Genomic DNA, 18,683 nt, shown 5'->3' with positions numbered 1-18,683 from the left:
CTGTATTTGGTCCACAATGAAGCAGTTTGCTATTCCCATGCATCATCCTCGCTATGTGAACTGCAACATTTTCCAGATGGCTTCTGAGAGAAAATTAAAGTGCTGATTGCCTTTAATGGTCTAAGGACAGCAATGCAGGATTGCATGGCTCCTACAGCTTTGGCCCATCCTGTGTGTTCTGCTTTGCTTTGAGTCCCATCGGCTAAGTGATGGCATCTAACAGGACTCAGGAAGAAGGCTTCATCTGTCACCGTCTATTATTCAGAACAGCATCCCCATGGAGATTAATATGGCTGCCACCTTCCCTGCTTCATGGACTTTAAAAAAGTGTTCTTATTCCTCCAGGCTTTGGGTCAGAGTGCTTGGACAGGGCTCTTTGATTTGTGGGCAATGAGGTAATTGTTATAATGTCTTTTAACAATGGTTTGTTCTTGTGAAGCTACCCAGAATCATTTTGGTACATAGTATAGAAATTCATAAATCAATAAGTAACATAGTTTGATTGTGCTTCACTTGGAAATTAACTATTTAGTATATTTAAATGACTCCTGCTATTACAAGGAAATATCTGATCAAAGCATTAGTTACTTTCCCCCCCATTCTGATTGTTCCCAGATATATTAGGATTTAATTTCCAAAATTTTCAGAGCAATAGTGGCTCAGAATTGCTCATGTTGTACTCTTAACACATCTGGAAGCAGTCATATTTTTTAAAAATAATTTCCTGAAAATAAAATCAATTGGATAAAATGCTATTTATTTTTTGTAGATTCCCTCCAGTCCCTCTAGGATTCTTATAACACATAAGAAAATTCAGTGAAATAGATATTAAAAATTAAGGTTATGATGACTATTTGAACATTGTCAAATGATATAACCTTCCCTACTTATCTAACATTTAAGTGTTGCTAGACTAAATTGAATCATGATATTCAAAGTGGAAATTAAATTATTATTTTTAAAAATTAAAATAATATGCATTAATTAATTTAATTCTTGAGACAGAGGTGTCACTGTTTTTTTTTGTTACTGCTACTTTTGTTATTGTTATTATTATTCATAATCCATAATCTAATTATGGTACCCAGGCAGGAATATAATGATATTTTAGTTGACTATCATGTTCAAACTACAAAACTAACATATTTTCAGTTTTAAATTTCAGCTAAGCTCCTTCTTCATGTCTGAAACCAACACACACTTTTGCATAGAATGTTTAGCAAATGAACATAAGGTAGCAATGAAAATCTGTTGTGCTTTAACTTGCAGGAATGAAACAGATATTTGTGTAGGACCCCTTTGTTGATTAGTCACTGAAAAATGAAAGGCCATCACTACAATGTTTACCCTGATTTCAAAAGATGTAAAACTAATTTATTATTCCAAACCTTATCTTGCATTTTAGTTGAAGACAAAAGTTTGAATAATAGCCAGTAAAGAAAAATAAATAATAATATAACAATATTTCACGACTAAATATTTTTCTAGCACAATTCAGCATATGGAAAATATTATTCTCACTGCGCTATTCATGTTAAACTCACTTGAGCAAAGGGGTCTTACATCAGTTAAATATATATGTATATATAAAACAACATAAGAGGTGTAAAATGAAGGATTAGAGAAGAGAGAAAAAGATTTCAAATGCTGTTTTGAAACATGATTGCACACTTCAGAGATGCAGATTTTCAGATTATGCTGAAAAGCACCCAACACCTTGCTTCCAAGAGAACATATGCAGAATTTGCAGTTTAGCAGCAAGATTGTCTCTTTGGGCATCCATGGATGTTGCCCTTCCCATGCCTTCTTTTTATCATACTTAACAATGAAAAGCCTCAGACCTTGAACCTAGCTAACCCATGGGAAATTATTCTAGTGACCTCATTTGGGTCTTTTTCAAAGGATATGGGAAATGCCACGTACCTGGTGGGAGGAAGGCTGTATGCTGTTGCAACTGCATGTTTGCAAGAGCTTGCTGGTATTGGAAAATACCAGCATTAAAGACTGCAGTGGCACCATTGGTTTTTTCAAGCGCAGGCCTCTTTGGTAATGGGGGGAGTACAGCTTGAGGAATCCCCTATTGATAGATGAGGATAAGATAGCCCAGTTAAGAAGAAAGAGAAGGAAGGTAGGAAAGAAGGAAAAGAGGAATAAAAATGAGAAAAAGAAAGGAAGGAAGGAAGGAGAGAAAGAAAGAAATAGAAAAAGCAAGAAAGTGAAAGAATAAAAATGACAAAGAGAAAGAAATGAGAGAAAAAGAAATAGAAAGCAAAAAGCAAGGAAGAAAGAGAAAGAATAAAATGAGAAAGAGACACAAAGAAAGAAATAAGAGAAAGAAGAAGAAAAAAGAATAAAAGTGAGAAAGAAAAAGAAAGAAAGAAATAGGGAAAAAGAAAGAAAGAAAAAGAAAGAAAGAAAGAAGAAAGAATAGGGAAAAAAGAAAGAAAGAATAGGGAAAAAGAAAGAGAAAGAAAGAAAGAGAAAGAAAGAAGAATAGGGAAAAGAAAAGGAGAGAAAGAGAAAAAGAAAGAATAGGGGAAAAGAAAGAGAAAGAAAGAAGGAAAGAGAGAGAAAGAAAGAAGGTGGAGTATGGAGAGAGAGAAAGAGAGAGAGAAGAAATAGAACAGTCAGTATAAAATACAGCAATTGAGCACCACCATCTTTTTTTTCTATTTACATCCTTGAGCAAGCAAGCAGCAGAGCAGACTTTACAATTCAAAGGAAGAGCAAGGCCGAAGCTTTGCAAAGAAGTTTTATTACTGCCCTTTCAATACGGCACTGTAAGTGCTCGGGAACAGTAAACTACCACTTTTTTCACTATAAAAAAAAGGTTCAGGTTTTAGTAAAGAAGCAGGAATACCAGGGAGGGGGGAAAAAAAGCTGCACTGCTAGCTCCATGAGGATTAATAAGTAAAAGCCATGTTAAAGAGAAATTTTATAGAGTGAATGAAACAAAGATTAATATAATATTAAACTTTACTCCCATATCCCCAAAGTCTGTCTACGCATGCAAAAACAAAACAAAACAAAAGTGCCAAGTCATGCTGGCACTTGCATTACAAATGTTAAATCTACGTAAGAATATTGTTAAGCCATGCCAACCAAACAGATACAAATATATAGATCATATATATTTTACACATTTTTTTTTTAAAAAAAATCCTTTAAAAAAAACACCCATCTTCCTTGATTTAAAAATGTCTACAAGGTGATTAAACTGAATGCAGAATCCTCCATCTTCAGGATGGGATGGCAAATAAACCTTCTTTCCATCACCTTCCCCACAAATGCAACAAGGAAGCCACACTCAGTTTTAATTTGAGCTCACATTACTTTACACAGGAAATAAGGAAAAAATATATATTTAAGAATTAAATTTTAAAAAAATTAATTTGTATCTACAGTAAAGCTACATGCCAAGCTAAAAGGTGAAAGGTCATAGTACCAGGTCAAAGGTTGCCTCGAGGGGTCGCTTCAGTGATTTGACAGCCGACTGAGTCTTAATTAGCAGGCAGCGAGCACATGATGGCAATGGGCCAGTGGGGTTCAAGCGCATTAACATAAACAGCAAGCAGAGGTGCATCATGGGGGCAGCAGTGCATTTTGGGTAGGTGAGAAAAAAACAAATAAAAAACAAATCATCGGAATGCCATATACAACGAATAACAAGACTAAGCATGCACAATAAAGGCACTATTGAGTTGTTATTGTGAGGATATACCTCTAGGTAGTTAAGTACAAACAAGGTACTCTAATGGGGAAGGGGAGGTTGAAAGAAGGAGTAAGAGTGAGGAAGGGCCTACTTTCTGTATTTTTGGGCTAATCTTCATAAACACAGAAAAAGGTCTCTCTCCAGTTGTCCCTTTCTGCATTGCCAATATTGCACCGCAATGTTTCATGGGAATATTTAATGGTCAAATCATATAATTATGTAAAAAGAAATATAGGATCAATGTTAAAATAAAGGCAGTTTCTTCAAGCTGGGCGTGAGTTCTGGTTACATCATGGATATATCCATATCACTTGCCTCACAAGAATTTAGAAGTAGGCCTTCTCCTCAGATATTTTTTTAACTTCAGCCTATAATTTCTTAGCAATGTGTCATCCAAATACAACCCCAGTTGGCGTTTTCTATCAGCCAAAGCTGGCTAAGAGCTAGAAACTAGGAACTCTCACTTAATGTTAACAATCATCTAAAGCAAGAGTGTCAAACTCACAGCCCGCGAGCCCGATGCATCACACTCTGGCCACGTCCACCCCGGGTTTAGTGAAGGGGGAAAAAGTTGTGATATGTCACGTGACAACAATGTGATACCGCAAATTTGACACCCCTGATCTAAAGAATAAAAGTAGACCCAGTTAAACAGGGTTTTCTTTTATCCCCTATCAGAAAACACAGTTTAGACAACTGGTTCATTGTCTAATTTCTCCCAGTGATGTGATTGTGCTGATCCATGTCACAATCAAAATTCCAGTAATAATATTACAATAATTATAGTATTATAATAGTATAATAGTATAATAATTATTATTATTTGATAGCTGAATTCAGAGCACAATACACATTATTTTATTCGTTATTTTATAGTCACATTGATAGAAATGCCTGTTCTTCAATACTTCAATAAATTATTTGCCCCATTGCACCTCATTCAAGTATATTTATTAAAGTTATTGCACATAATACAGAGTAGTAATCCATTTTCCACTTTCTAAAATTTCCTTTCTTTTCTCATTGTACTTTCAAGAAGTTTCAGAATTCCTTTAGAAATTCTTCTCTAGGTATTTTTGACTTTGCTTTACTATTGCGAGGTGGTGAGAAAGTACCATTTGCCTTTCTTTTAAATATTTTTATAATGGTCTAAAGTCTCCAAGGCTCATGTTTCTTGGGTCTGAAAATGCCTCAGGAACGACTTCTGTCATGTCTGTCTTTGGGATTTTGCAGAAAGGTGAGATGGCAGGTAAACTGTACATTGCCAACATATGACTGCACTGAAAGGCAGATATTCACACATATTCCATGGTCACCTCAAAACTAAGTAAGTGCAAGAACGCCCCACGTGAGAATTCTATCAACATTTTCTTTCCCAATGAAGGAAAATGAAATTCTTTGCCTTTAAGCTGAGACTGTTAAACGTGGAAGAAAATATTTGCACAAATAAGCTTAGATATTTTTGTCAGGATATATTCAAATGCATGCTTAGTGTTCAATTTCAATAAGCTAGATCACTAATACTGTTTCCTCCCGTATGAAACAAGAGAGTGAAGTTGTTGTGTGGTATGTGTAAGTATTGGACACAGAAAAGACTAAGAGAATCCCTGAAAGATGTTTGTAAACTTTAGCTAGATTCAGAATCATTAAACACTTAGCGTTGCTGCTAACTAAATGCAATCTAAGCTATTTTCTAAGCAAACTCATTTGTTTATTAAATTTGTTCGCTGAAAGTTGCATCTCAAGGTGACTCTGTGCAAATGAATGCACAAAATGAATTCTAGGAGGGGGAAAATCCTTTCCAAGGAAAACAGAAGGATAAGTAAGACCGTATATGATCAATTATACAAAAATTTTCATCTCTTTGATGACATAGTCTTTTGCAGATGGAAATGGAGCACAAAAAATGACAGATCATGGGATCTACTGAGGAATGCATCAGCTCCTTGTGTAATTCTTATGTAGCAGATGATGTAAAAACTTGCCGGTCAGGGTTTATATGCATGCGTATCAATAATATCAATGTACAGGTGACTCGTAATAAATGACTGCTTCTCACTAAGTAGATTCAATGCAAAGCTAATATGTACATCTGACATGTACATCTATGCACAATATACACATAGACAAATTGACTACATTTTTAGTAGAATCTGACACTATGTAAGAGCAGACTTGGCATCACATGCTTGTCAGCATACTGACGTGGAATGGGATACTCAAACCATCCTATCTTTAGTAAGGAGGTTCAATTGATTAACAGTGCTCAGTGGCTGACAATGAGACAGATATATTTGATTTCTTTTCTGGACTTACCATGGCTGCTGCAGTAGCTGCTGCCTGAGCAGCTGCTGCTTGATTGACCTGGTACTGGGCAGCTTTGATCTTAGCTTGCAGATGGGCTGGAGGGTGAAAATATTTGCACTTTTCCCTTGAACATCTCCCTTTGATGTAATCCATGCAGACAGTAACAGTATTGTCGTTGGTATCAATCATTGCACTGTCAGCAGGGTGAGCAAACCGGCAATCATTTTCTCCTCTGTTACAGTTGCCACGCTGATACTCTCTACATACCTACAGGCAGGAATAAAAAAATGCAAGTAAAATTACATCAGGAAAGAAACTAAACCCAAAAAGTTGAAAGTTATTCTGGAACAACAGATAAATAAACCTCAACCATTCGGTTTTGTTTTACCTTGAGAAAATATCTTTGTCTTTTTATGCCGGATGAATTTCTTAATTCCCAATCTGATAGTTTGACTTAATGTATGTAATTCAAAAGCTTTCCAAATTTAAAAGCAAAATTTTTCCAATTCAATCAAACTACTAAAAGGGTTCAAATGAGTTGAATTTTTGTGGTTATTTCAGACAACAGCTGAGAAATTCGCCTGCATTCTATGTAATAAAAGATAATCTGTTCTTCATGGTTTTAATGGATAATATTTTGGTTATTTCATTGTATTGTATTGTATTGTATTGTATTGTATTTATTTATTTAGTATCCCACATTTATTATTATTTTTTTGGACAATACAAGGCAGTGAACATTATCTACTTACTATCCTCACAATGACAATAACCCTGTGAGGTGAACTGGGCTGGGAAAGAGTGATTGGGCCAAAGTCGTCTGGCTAGCTTTCATGGCTAATTCATGACTGAATTAGAACTCATGGTATTTTGGTTTCTAGCCTGGTGCCTCAACCATTGGGCCAAACTGAATCCCTTTCTATTTATCTATTTATTTATTGAGTTATTTGTTTGATAGTTTTATTCCCATCTTTCCTCAAAGTCCTTACATAGCTTTGCTTCATTTTGGCCTCTCAATCAGAGGTGGGTTGCTCCCGGTTTGGCCCGGATTGAGTGAACCAGTAGTGGCGGCGGGACGCTGCCCCCCTCCCCCGGACACTTGTATGCATGTGCAGAAGCTTCTGTGCATGTGCAGAAGCTTCTACGGATGCGCAGAAGCATTGCATGCACAAACGAACTGGTAATAAAAAAAACAGAAACCCACCACTGCTCTCAATGGCAATGGGAACCCTATGATGTAGATTGGGCAGAGAAACAACATTTAAATCAAAGTAATCAAGTGTGTTTCCATGGCTAAAAATGGACTTGAACTTAGGTTTTCCTATTCCTAATCCAACATCTTAAACACTATGCCACATTGGTAGTGTGTCCTTTAATATATAGCCATCTATCCAGGAGTCCCAAATTTCAATTAACATATCATGAAGCTTCAGGCTATGGGAAATATGTATAGTAGAATATAACAACATTAGGAATGGTCCCTCTATCACCTTCAATAATATGTTCAAAATCATCATTCCAAAGAATTTCTATGCATAGTGAAAATAAGGTATGAAAGAGACATATCTTTTAAAAAACAAAGCAAACCTTCTAAGAAATTAAAGTGCATTTTGGCACAGCATTTTATGAGCGCTATTAGCTACATAAGACATTAGCTGCATTTATTATCTCTGCTGTTCACAATTTTGACACAAGAGGGGGCACGGGTACATGTAATTTTTTTTATCTTGCTCTTCACTTTCCTTTTAAAATACATTTACATTCATAGTGTTTTTCAACATTAATTTTTTTCATTATTAAGATTAAAACTGTAATTTAACCTGCAGAAAGGGCTATGATGAATATTTGAAAGTGAACCAAGAAAACAATGTAATGTGAACATCATTCTCTTGCAATTATTTCAGACTTTCTTGTGAATCATACTAAATGAAAGTTAAGCAAGTATCAAGGAGAGACATCAAAAGGTTTCCTTCAATCCAGAGCAAATAGGCCTCCCCACCCTCTCTGAATTCAATTGCACCCAATTCTTAGAAAATGCACGGTCAGTCCCTACAGTTTTCTTGACAAGGTTTTTCAAAAATGGTTTGCCTTTGCCACCTTCCTAAGGGTCAGAGAAAATAACTAGATTGGCCCAAAATTATCCAGCTAGATTTATGCCTAAATCTGGATTAGAACTCAAGAGTCTTCCAGTTCCTAGCTGCGGCCTTAATCACTACACCAAAATGGTCCTAATTAGGCCTTAAGAGGGAGCAATTTAAATACTGATACTGAGTGGTAAGAAAGAATCACTTTAATTGAAAAGCCAGGTACACTTCTAATAATCAGCAAATAGTCAAATCTAAAGGTTATGTTCTAAGTGTCTTATAATATGCATTGAGAAGAAAGAAAACCATCAGATTAAAAACCTCTGGAAAAACCTTGCAAAGAAATTGCAGTGACTTATCTTAGCAGTGTCCAAAAAGCAGATCTGATTGAAAAATAGAAGGACATACTGATTTCACATCCATTGTGAGATTTATGAAACAGGGCTTCTTAAAAATTGCCTGGGATGGCAGATTGTTCCTAGATTGCCTTTCAAGGCAGCACAGTGAAGTGCAGCGTGGCAACTGATAATTACCAGTCTAAAACTCACATTGATTGCTGAAGAGAGAAAGGTATCTGACCACGTGTGAGGGGTCCTGTGTCTCTAAAGTCAGGAACATGACCTTCACAGAGATGCCTGAGCTCCCCTCGCCAAGAGAATGGGGGTAAAATATTTTCCAAATCCAAAACAACCAGATAGCATTTGGGCATAATTCACTGAATTCAAATGTAAGAAGAAGGAAATAAAACACAATCAGACTTGCAGACCCAGTGTTAGTGTGGGACTGGTTAGGTCAGACTAATCAATTTCTCAGGAAGGCTAACATTAGTTTTATATATAACAAGAAAATGGACAGATTGTGAGACAGCCACAATTTTCTTAGAGTCATGTCATTTCTGGGTTGTTAAAATTACTTGGGAGGTAAGTTGTGTTTAGATCCAAGGCATGGTGTTGATATCTGAGGAAGGAGGTAGTTTTCTGAATTTAAAAGAGGCAGTAGTTGCTTTCTTAATTTCAGTTAAATCCCTGTTTGTTCATATAGTTCTAAAATGGCCAGTTTAACTTTAATACATTTTTATACTACTTCAGCCCATTCTCAATACTATAATGCAAAAGAGAGGGAGGGAGGGAGGGAGGAAGGGAGGGAGAGAGAAAGAAGGAAAGAAAAAAAGAAAAAAAGAAAGAAAGAAGGAAATAAAGAAAGAAGGAAGGAAGGAAAGAAAGACTGATCTTAACTATTTTAAAGTTCCTTACCTGGACTGATTTGTCTCTCTAAAGGGTTATCTTACTGGTTATTTAAAAGAGAAATAGCATGAAGGTGCACAGAATTCATACTACTAATAGAGAACACAATTCAATTGCATCAATCAGCTTCTAGAACTGATACCTTCAGGACAGTCTAAAGATATAAGGCTATAGTTCCGTGACAAAACAATGCTAACTATTGTCAGATCTCACACATTGTGCTAAGTGATTTGTTTGACTTGGATTTAGGGTATCATATGCAATCAGTTTCTGTGAACTAAGTTTTGTAATTATAATTCAGCATTTATATGAACTAGAGAAAAACAGCTTATTCAACTGTAATTAAAACAGTCAATTGGTTGTTGCACTATGTCTATTATCACCAGCCAATTCTAATAATATTAGGCTAGATGAATCAATGCTTAACTCAGGTTAAGATAATTTTACCTTGGAATTCAGAGAACCAGAATCTGAGTCCATCCAGAATACAGACTGAGGTCTTAAATGAAGTCATTTTTAAAGATAAAGACATCCTCAAGCCCAGCTGTTATCAGGTAAGGGTTATAGCTGTGTCCTAATCAGGCCAATTCTAGGATATTTCTCAACTTCCCAATTCACCTTGCATATCTGATGTTTCCAAATTTGTTCTCCCCCTTCGTCTCATGCTGCTTAGTTCCTGGGATTTGCCATGATTGCCTTGATGGTGCCATTTAGGAAATTTAAATGGAAATATTACTGAACAGGAATGAATAATGTACTTTATAACTATGTCTCAGGGTAGAGATTCAATGTGTTGATGGAAATAAAATTATTTCGACTTATTTCTCACCAGTGTGTCCAGGATAAATAATAATCTACCTTACAGGATGGTTGTGAAGAGAGGCTGAAAAGAAAGCGGCAAATGTAAGAATACTATGTAAATGTTAGCAATAAGATATCTGTAGCTGGATATGGGAGGGACTGACCAAGTCCCATACAAATAGCTGCTGCCTATTTATAGTGGAGAAATATGTTATGATGGTTGAACAGACAGAGCTGATTCATTATCAAAATAATTATTCTGAAGAATGGGGACTGCCTGTCTAAAGCAGCAGCTCCAGCTTCCAAAAAAGTTGCAACTAATGCCCTAGAAGGAGAGAAAACAAAATCTTGGTTCATTGGTTGGTTGGCAAGACTGTTCCTTTGAGAACTGTGAAAATGACATCAGAACTACTGTGTTCCATTTCCCTACTTAACACACAGCAGAGCAAGAGTCTCACTCCAGAGACAAGTGGCCCTGGACTCAGCAAAACAAATATCAACAGATTGAAAATTGCTACATTAGCCCTGAAAAAGAAAAGCACTTTCATCCATTCCTCTCTCTTTGCATCCTCCTTTTTCCAATTACTAATCAATGTTGCAGATACTCCACAGACCCAACTCTTCCAGTGCTGCTTGCAAATGTCAACCCTGGAGAAAATGTTTACAAATGGGTATTCCTACCCTGAACCTGCCCTTTTAAACTGTCCTTAACTTGAGTGTGTATGACCGAACAGGAACACTGACTCACCATGGCTAAATTCTTCTAAAACAATTCAGTATTCTATAATTATTGGAATATTATTTTATAGCAATAGCAATAGCAGTAGACTTATATACCGCTTCATAGGCCTTTCAGGCCTCTCTAAGCGGTTTACAGAGAGTCAGCATATTGCCCCCAACAATCTGGGTCCTCATTTTACCCACCTCGGAAGGATGGAAGGCTGAGTCAACCCTGAGCCGGTGAGATTTGAACTGCTGACCTGCTGATCTAGCAGTAGCCTGCAGTGCTGCATTTAACCACTGCGCCACCATTTTCTCTAAGTATTGATGTTGATATACGGATAGTCCTCAAATTATTATAGTAATTGGGACCATAAATTATTATTATAGTACCCTGTTTCTCTGAAAATAAGACCTCCCCGAATAATAAGCCCAATCGGGCTTTTGGGCACATGCGCTAAAATAAGCCCTTCCCAAAAATATTGCAACACAGCAGCAGCCATGAGGTGACCATGCTCGTCACTTCCTGCACTTCAAAAATAATAAGACCTGACCAAGCGTTTATTTCTGCGGTCAAAAGAAAATAAGACCCTGCCGTATATTCGGGAAAACACGGTAATAGTAATTTCCTCTGAAGCTAAGTGATGTGGTCATAAAGCATGTCATATGTCTGCTTCACTTAGCATGGTAATTCTGGAATTCTGTAGAAGTGCAAGCTGAGCTGGAAGGCAGGGTTAAATGTATCATCAGTTTGGAATCAATGCATTGTCACAAGAGACCCAAGTTCAGTCCCCTGTGAATTCCGCTGAGCCTTATCTAGCGCCAATTTACCTTTGACCATTAGCTGACTAGATTTTTGTATTACAGAGACCAATAACAAACTCTTCTGTGCTTTGAATTTAACAAATGTTCCTGGTTATTAGCACCTAACGTATTCCCTGCTACTGCTGGTAAATGAATTCCATTCATTATTAGCAAAGGATCCACCCTGATCCAAGATATTCCAAGCCTTGGTAAGGAACTGCTTCTCTTCAACTTTTTCTCCCTATCTCCTGTCCATCCTTTTTGTCTTCCCTGCTCTATGTCTTGTGGAGTGGCAAGAGGCTCTGAATTACTGCTTGCTACGTAGTGGCTCAGGGCCTTCCTGGCATGTGACAACTCTGGAGGTATGTGATGGCCCCGAGTTGCAGTTCAGCGCAAATCCCAGTCACTCAATCAGTGTGGCGCAAAGCCCCAGAAAATCTCAGCTGCCTTAGCCAAGTCCCGCCTGCAATTGCTCTCATCACCCTGTACTCTGAAATGCCTACCATCCTGCACTCTGCCATCCTAGATGACCTTTACAATTTTCTTGCTCCTGCTACTGCTGAAACATGCCCAATCGTACACTTCATGAAGCAGCTGCTGGCCAAGTGAGGCTATCTTGTGACCAGGGGGGCATTTGCCCAGGTTCGCCTGGTGCGCCAGTTGCGACCCTACCTGAACCGGGAGGCCCTCACAACAGTCACTCGGGCCCTTGTGACCTCTAGGCTGGAATACTGCAATGTGCTCTACATGGGGCTGCCCTTGAAGAGCATCCGGCGACTTCAGCTAGTCCAGAACGCGGCCGCGCGAGTGATTGTGGGTGCACCTCGGTTCGCCCACATAACACCTATCCTCCGCGAGCTGCGCTGGCTACCTGTTGATCTCCGGGTGCGCTTCAAGGTGCTACTTGTCACTCATAAAGCCCTCCATGGTAGTGGATCTGCGTACTTGAGAGACCGCCTCCTGCCAATTACCTCCCTGCGACCAATTAGATCGCACAGATTAGGCCTCCTCCGAGTTCCATCTGCCAGTCAGTGTCGACTGGCAACCACACGGAGGAGAGCCTTTTCAGTAGTAGCTCTGACCCTTTGGAACGATCTCCCCGTGGAGATTCGTACCCTCACCACCGTCCAGACCTTCCGCACAGCCCTTAAGACCTGGCTAGCCCGCCAGGCCTGGGGATAAGATAATATGTCCCCACCCGAATGATGAATGAATGTTGTTTACTATTTTACTTTATGTATTGTTTTGCGTCTATTGTCTTGTACCCTCCCTTCCTTATTTTATGTAAGCCGCCCTGAGTCCCCTCAGGGAAAAGGGCGGCCTATAAACTCTAATAAAATGAAAAAAAAATGAAAAAAATTACACAAAAACTGCTCAGTGTAATCTTGGGGGGGGGGGAATTTACGTGCTCCTAATGCGGGTGGGCTGTTACATGCCTGAATTTTGATCCTGTGAGTGCAGGGGGTACCTTGTATTTGATGGACCAGCTCTTCCCAATTACATCTACCCAGTCTACCAGAGAAGGAAGGCAGCACATGTTGCGGGTCCCAACTATCAAAGAAGCACATCTGTCAGGACCTAGGAAAAGAGTCTTCTTCTCTATAAGGGTTCCTTCCCTTTGAATAATATTTCCCCCAGAGATAAATTATCTCCCACCCTGTTGCTTTACTGCAAGGCCTTGAAGACATGGTTCTGTCGGGTGACCTGGGTATCCCATTCACAACTGATTCACAACTTAGATTCTGTTGCTGCCATGTGGTAGGGGCTGGGCTGTGGATTATTATGGACTTTTAACTGCAGATTTTTAATGCCGTACACCGACCAGAGTCACTGTATGTGAGGTTTAAATTTGTTTAATAAATAAATAAACGTTTGGGACTGGCTGCCCCTTAATTCAGTGTCACCGTAACCTCAAATGGTTGCTGAATAAATGATCTGAAGCCAAGGACTAACTGTACACTGTCTAATTCACTTCCAGATAGTTCCTCTGAGCAGCAAAAGTGACTATAGATCTTTTCCCAAGTCAATAATTATGTTACCTCTAAGCAGGGGTGGGATTGAAAAATTTTAGCAACCGGTTCTCCGCTGGGTGGGCGTAGTCATGGGGGAGTGGCCTATTTGGCTTTCTGCACCATGGAGGAGGGCATTTTCACACTCCCTGCGCTTTCTTTGAACCTGTTTCTGGACTTCCAGTAGGCCCATCCCCCCCCCCCCGAGCATTCATGTGGCTCCTGCACTTACCTGGCATGATGAAAGGGCTGTGTGGAGACTTCTGAGAGGGGTGGGGAAAGCCAGTCCTTGTAACTACCAGTTCAGCAAATCAGATTAAAATTAACAACTGGTTCACCCAAACCGGTCCAAATCAGCTGAATCCCACCTCTGCCTCCAAGTTGAGCTACTTGTTTCCCAAACCAACCAGAATCCAATGAAATGTAACTTACATTCCTGGTCTGGGAATGAAAAATCGGTTCCACCACAAAACCGTGGTCTAAAGCGCGCGCGACAAAACCGCGTACCTGATGTCATCACAGCACGACGAAAAAAGCACGCTGTGAGCGGTAAAGGTAAAATTAACGCGTAAAACTAAACCTAACCCCCCCAAACCTAACCCTAAACCTAAACCTAACCCTTAACCTAACCCTAAATCTAACCCTAAACCTAACCCTTAACCTAACGCTAAACCTAACGCTAACCCTTAACCTATCCCTAAACCTAACCCTAACGCTTAACATAACCCTAAACCTAACCCTAACCCTTAACCTAACCCTAACCCTAAACCTAACCCTTACCTTTACGTGAATCGGCTTGCTTTAAAAGCGCTTTTTAAAGCGCCCTTTTTTCTCTGCGGTCGTTGTTGTCGTGCTGCTGATGACGTCAGCGACGCGCTTTAATTGGGCGCGCTTTAGTGGACCGCGGTTTTGTCGTGCCATGGAAAAATCAGGAGGAATCTTATCAATGAAATTAGAATGATTAACTGCTCAGAGAAATTTCATACAAGCAAATCCAGTTACATAAAATATTAAACTAACTCCACTCAAATAAGTTATAGGAACATCTAAAGTCATTCAGTTGACCTGTCTTGTGGATCTAGTTCTCAAAGAAAAAGAGGTGAAGAAAAACAACCCAAAAGCCTTAAAAAGGAAGCTACTCCCGTATACAACTCTTTGGCAACACAAAATACATTTGCTAAACACTTATGCATTATAGTATTGGAGCTACATCTATTCTGATCCTCTGGTCAATGGGGAGGAATTATTATTATCCGGAAAGATTGACAATACTCTTTCTTAGAACTATGGAGATAGAATTATGGAGATTCTAAAGACTCTTACTCTAAAGAGCCAACCTGGTATATTGGTTAAGTACCAGATAGAAACAGGAGTTCTAGCCCTGACTTTCAAAGCCAACTGGGTGACTTTGGGCCATCTAATCTCTTTCAGCTGTAGGGGCAAGGTAATGGCAACCAATCTCTTGCCAAGAAAATTGCAGGAACTTGTCCATACAGTTGTCAGGAGTTGATGCACATGCAGACGACAAAGAAAGGAGTAGATATTTTTAGTTATCTGAAAGATGAATCTTGCCAGATAATGTAATTATATATTGCCAGAATCATTGTAAAATGATCGGAGTTGGAGATTAACCTGTGGGTTGAAAATACTGTAAAAACAAGTGCTGCATTGGGTCAACTGTTAAATAATCCCACCTGGTATAAAACAGCCCAGTTCCCCCACCTTTCTATCCAAAGGTGTAAAAAAGATGGATTCTGTTAGTTTCTCACTTGTATCCCTCATAGTTTCTCATATCTGACACAAACATAAAATAATGATTTTTTTCCTCATGCTACTAAGAAATTTCCCTTTACAATTTACAAGTGCTAGGGTGTTACATTAGAAGTCTTACAAGAATTTTCTAGAAATGGAAAGCTTTCTAATGCAAATATATTTGCCAAGATTTTGATTGCTGTTATTTTTAAATAAGAATTGTTGTTTTCCTTCCTTGTAAAAACTCTTTTTTATGACCCTGTAATCCCTTAATTCAGGATAAAGTGAGGGCAACTTGACGCTGGCTTTTTTTTTTTTTATGTACTGCTACATAGAGCAACAACATCAGTAAAATTTAAAGCTTTTGATTAAATAATAAAAGCAACAGTAAAATGTGAATTCAACAATAATGGCTCTTGCAGGGGTAAGTGATAACAATATGTCATGTAAATCATATAAATTAGATATTTTAGCTTGTCTTTATATCACATAGGGGATGCGGTGACTCAGTGACTAAGACACTAAGCTTGTTGATCAGAAGGGTAAGCAGTTCGGCGGTTTGAACCCCTAGCACCGCGTAATGGAATGAGCTTCCATTACTTGTCCCAGCTTCTACTAACCTAGCAGTTCAAAAACATGCAAAAATGCAAGTAGAAAAATAGGGACCACCTTTGGTGAAAGGTAACAGCGTTCCATGCGCCTTCAACGTTTAGTCATGCTAGTCTCATGTCCATGGAGACGTCTTCGAACAGTACTGACTCTTTGGCTTTGAAACAAAGATGAGCACCGCCCCCTAGAGTCAGGAACAACTACACATATGTGCGAGGGGAACCTTTACCTTATATCACATAATTCATATTAGTAATGCAATGGAATTGTGATGCACATAATATCAACATGGCTTCTGCCAATAGCTGTGATGACTTCTTAGGCTTTCCAAACTGTTAATAATACAGGAAGGTCTCATTTAGTGCCCATAATTGGCATTGGCAGTCTGCTTGTTAAACAAAGAAATCTCTAAGTGAAGCCACAGTCCAAATGCCTCTCTTGTAAGGATGAGCTGGTGATTTTACTTTTCTACAGCTCCTGTTCAGATCCACCTCATTTTCAAACTCCTTGATGACTTATTCCTCCACACCAAAATAGATCCTGTTCTATTTCAGTTATTACTAAGCTGGCTTACAGAGTTCTGACTCCTTTAATATAATTTCTTTCCAGTACTCTGTGGATCGTAAAAAGAATAAGCAGAATGACTAAGCACTATGCTTCCCTCCTGTTTGTGTTTAGAAGACAAATCAGACGGAGTGTGGACTAGCATAAGGAACACTTCATTGTCCAAGCTGCAGCTGAAAACTGTCTGAGGGCTGGCTTTACTAAAATATAATAAGATGTTGAAAGGGCCCATCTCTCTTAGTTGAGAAACTATTCCTGGCAAGGGAGCATACCCACTATGACTAAGATGTACAGATGGCATAAAAATTGATCGATAACAATCGGAATTCAAATGTGCCAATGACATCTTTGTCATTCTAAAATAAACTCAAATTGAACTCACTCTTCAAAACTTTAACTTCACATGCCTAGGGATGAAATTTACCAGAGAGAGAAAATAGAGAACAAACTCCCATTCCTGACATCCTCACCACTGCATTGTATAATGGCAGGATACAAAAACAAGGCTCTTGGAAACCCACCCACATGGACCAAATCTGAAACTTCCAACAGCCACACCCTGCCACACATAAAATATCACATAAAATAAGCTGCACAAAAATCCTCGTCAACCGATGCAAAACACATTGCATCTCAGTAGCACTGAAAAAAGCAGTGTTCAGCTACTTCTCTAGTATAGTCAATAAGAACAACTCCCCCTAGCCTTCCCCCAAATTTCAATTAAAAAAAATTGCACCAGGGGAAACAAACAGAAAACAAACACCATAAAGCTATATGTCATAAACTTTCATAATGTAATGCTACAGATCTTGATAAAGGTAATTAGAGATTTTTGTACATTTATACCAGGTTGGGAACATATTGCCTTAGAGAAAACCTATCTATGTATGTGTGGTTGCTAAAAGCTGGCCCTGGCTTTATACAGGTGATGGCGAACCTTTTCGGCACCGAGTCCCCAAACTGGAATGCGTGTGTGCATGGTGCAGTGCCACAAACCCGAAACCAGCTGGGTGGTGTGCATGCATGCGCTGGAAGACCAGATGGCATGCGCACGCTGGCCACCTGGTCTTCGGGTTTTTGGCACTTTGGTGTGCATGAAGACTAGTTGTCTGATGCGCATGCATGCACCAAGACCAGCAGGCCAGTGTGCATGTGCATGCTGGAAACCAGAAGAGCAGCTGGCAACAGGGCACATGCTCACAGATAGCTCTGTGTGCCATCTCTGGCGCATGTGCCATAGATTCGCCATCACGGCTTTATATCATACCATCAATACCAGGGTTAATAAAACTTTAGGTGGCTAGAGCCATTAAAAAAAAAAACCTTTTCCACCCAGCTGTTGTAGAGAAAGGTGGCTGATGTTAAGCAAGAGAACAAGGTCAGAACTTTGAATCCTTTCCCTTTCACTGTTTTGGGGCGGGAAGGAGAAATTGCATTACAGATACTCCTAAACCTATGACCACGATTGAGACCAAAATTCCCACTGCTAAGCAAGATATTAAATGAGTTTTGGCCCGCTTTACAACCTTTCTTGCCACAGTTGTTAAGTGAATCCCTGAAGTTGTTTAGTAACACAGTTGTTCAATGAATCTGCTTCCCCATTGACTTTGCTTGTTGCAAAAGGTGATCACATGACCCTGGAATACTGCAACTGTCATAAACACGAGCCAGTTGCCAAGTATGCACATTTTGATCATGTGACCATTAGGATGCTGCAACAATTTCTAAGTGTGAAAGTCGGTCATAATAAGCCATTTTTTTTTCAGTTCCTTTGTAACTTTGAATGGTAACTAAAATGAATGGTTGTAAGCTGAGGACTGCCTGCAATCTTTTTCTTCTTCTAAAAGAAAGATATGGCACAATCATTCATCATTTGAGATAAGATTTTAAGGATTTAACTTCAATTAGGCGCTCTGCGGGCTGTTGAAAAACTGGATGGAATTGAATGAAGTTCATTAATTGCCTATAAATTTTCCAGAGACAAAAATGTTAACATCATGAAAGGATGGGTAACCAATGACCTTCTTGTGTTTCCGCAGCTTCAAAGCTCTATAAAGAGTCTGCTGGAATTTGGTCA

General features: G+C 38.9%; 1 protein-coding gene across 7 annotated transcripts in view; it reads right to left on the bottom strand.

The window, feature by feature from the left end:
* The window catches only part of MBNL1 (muscleblind like splicing regulator 1), a 104,551-nt gene that overhangs the window by 12,062 nt on the left and 73,806 nt on the right, over positions 1 to 18,683 (bottom strand). For 4 of the 7 annotated variants that reach the window (XM_032226047.1, XM_032226048.1, XM_032226051.1 and 1 more), the window contains 3 exons: positions 6,029 to 6,286; positions 3,446 to 3,499; positions 1,924 to 2,077 (listed from right to left, as the gene is read on the bottom strand). In XM_032226047.1, coding sequence (XP_032081938.1) covers positions 1,924 to 2,077; positions 3,446 to 3,499; positions 6,029 to 6,286 — 466 coding nt within the window. The remainder of the gene's footprint in view (positions 1 to 1,923; positions 2,078 to 3,445; positions 3,500 to 6,028; positions 6,287 to 18,683) is intronic. The other 3 variants (XM_032226053.1, XM_032226049.1, XM_032226050.1) reach the window with 1 other exon arrangement.

Source organism: Thamnophis elegans, chromosome 10 (genome assembly GCF_009769535.1).
Source record: "Thamnophis elegans isolate rThaEle1 chromosome 10, rThaEle1.pri, whole genome shotgun sequence".
Lineage (NCBI taxonomy): Eukaryota > Metazoa > Chordata > Lepidosauria > Squamata > Colubridae > Thamnophis > Thamnophis elegans.
Note: the sequence above shows the minus strand (reverse complement) of the source record. Positions and strands in the feature narration are given on the sequence as shown.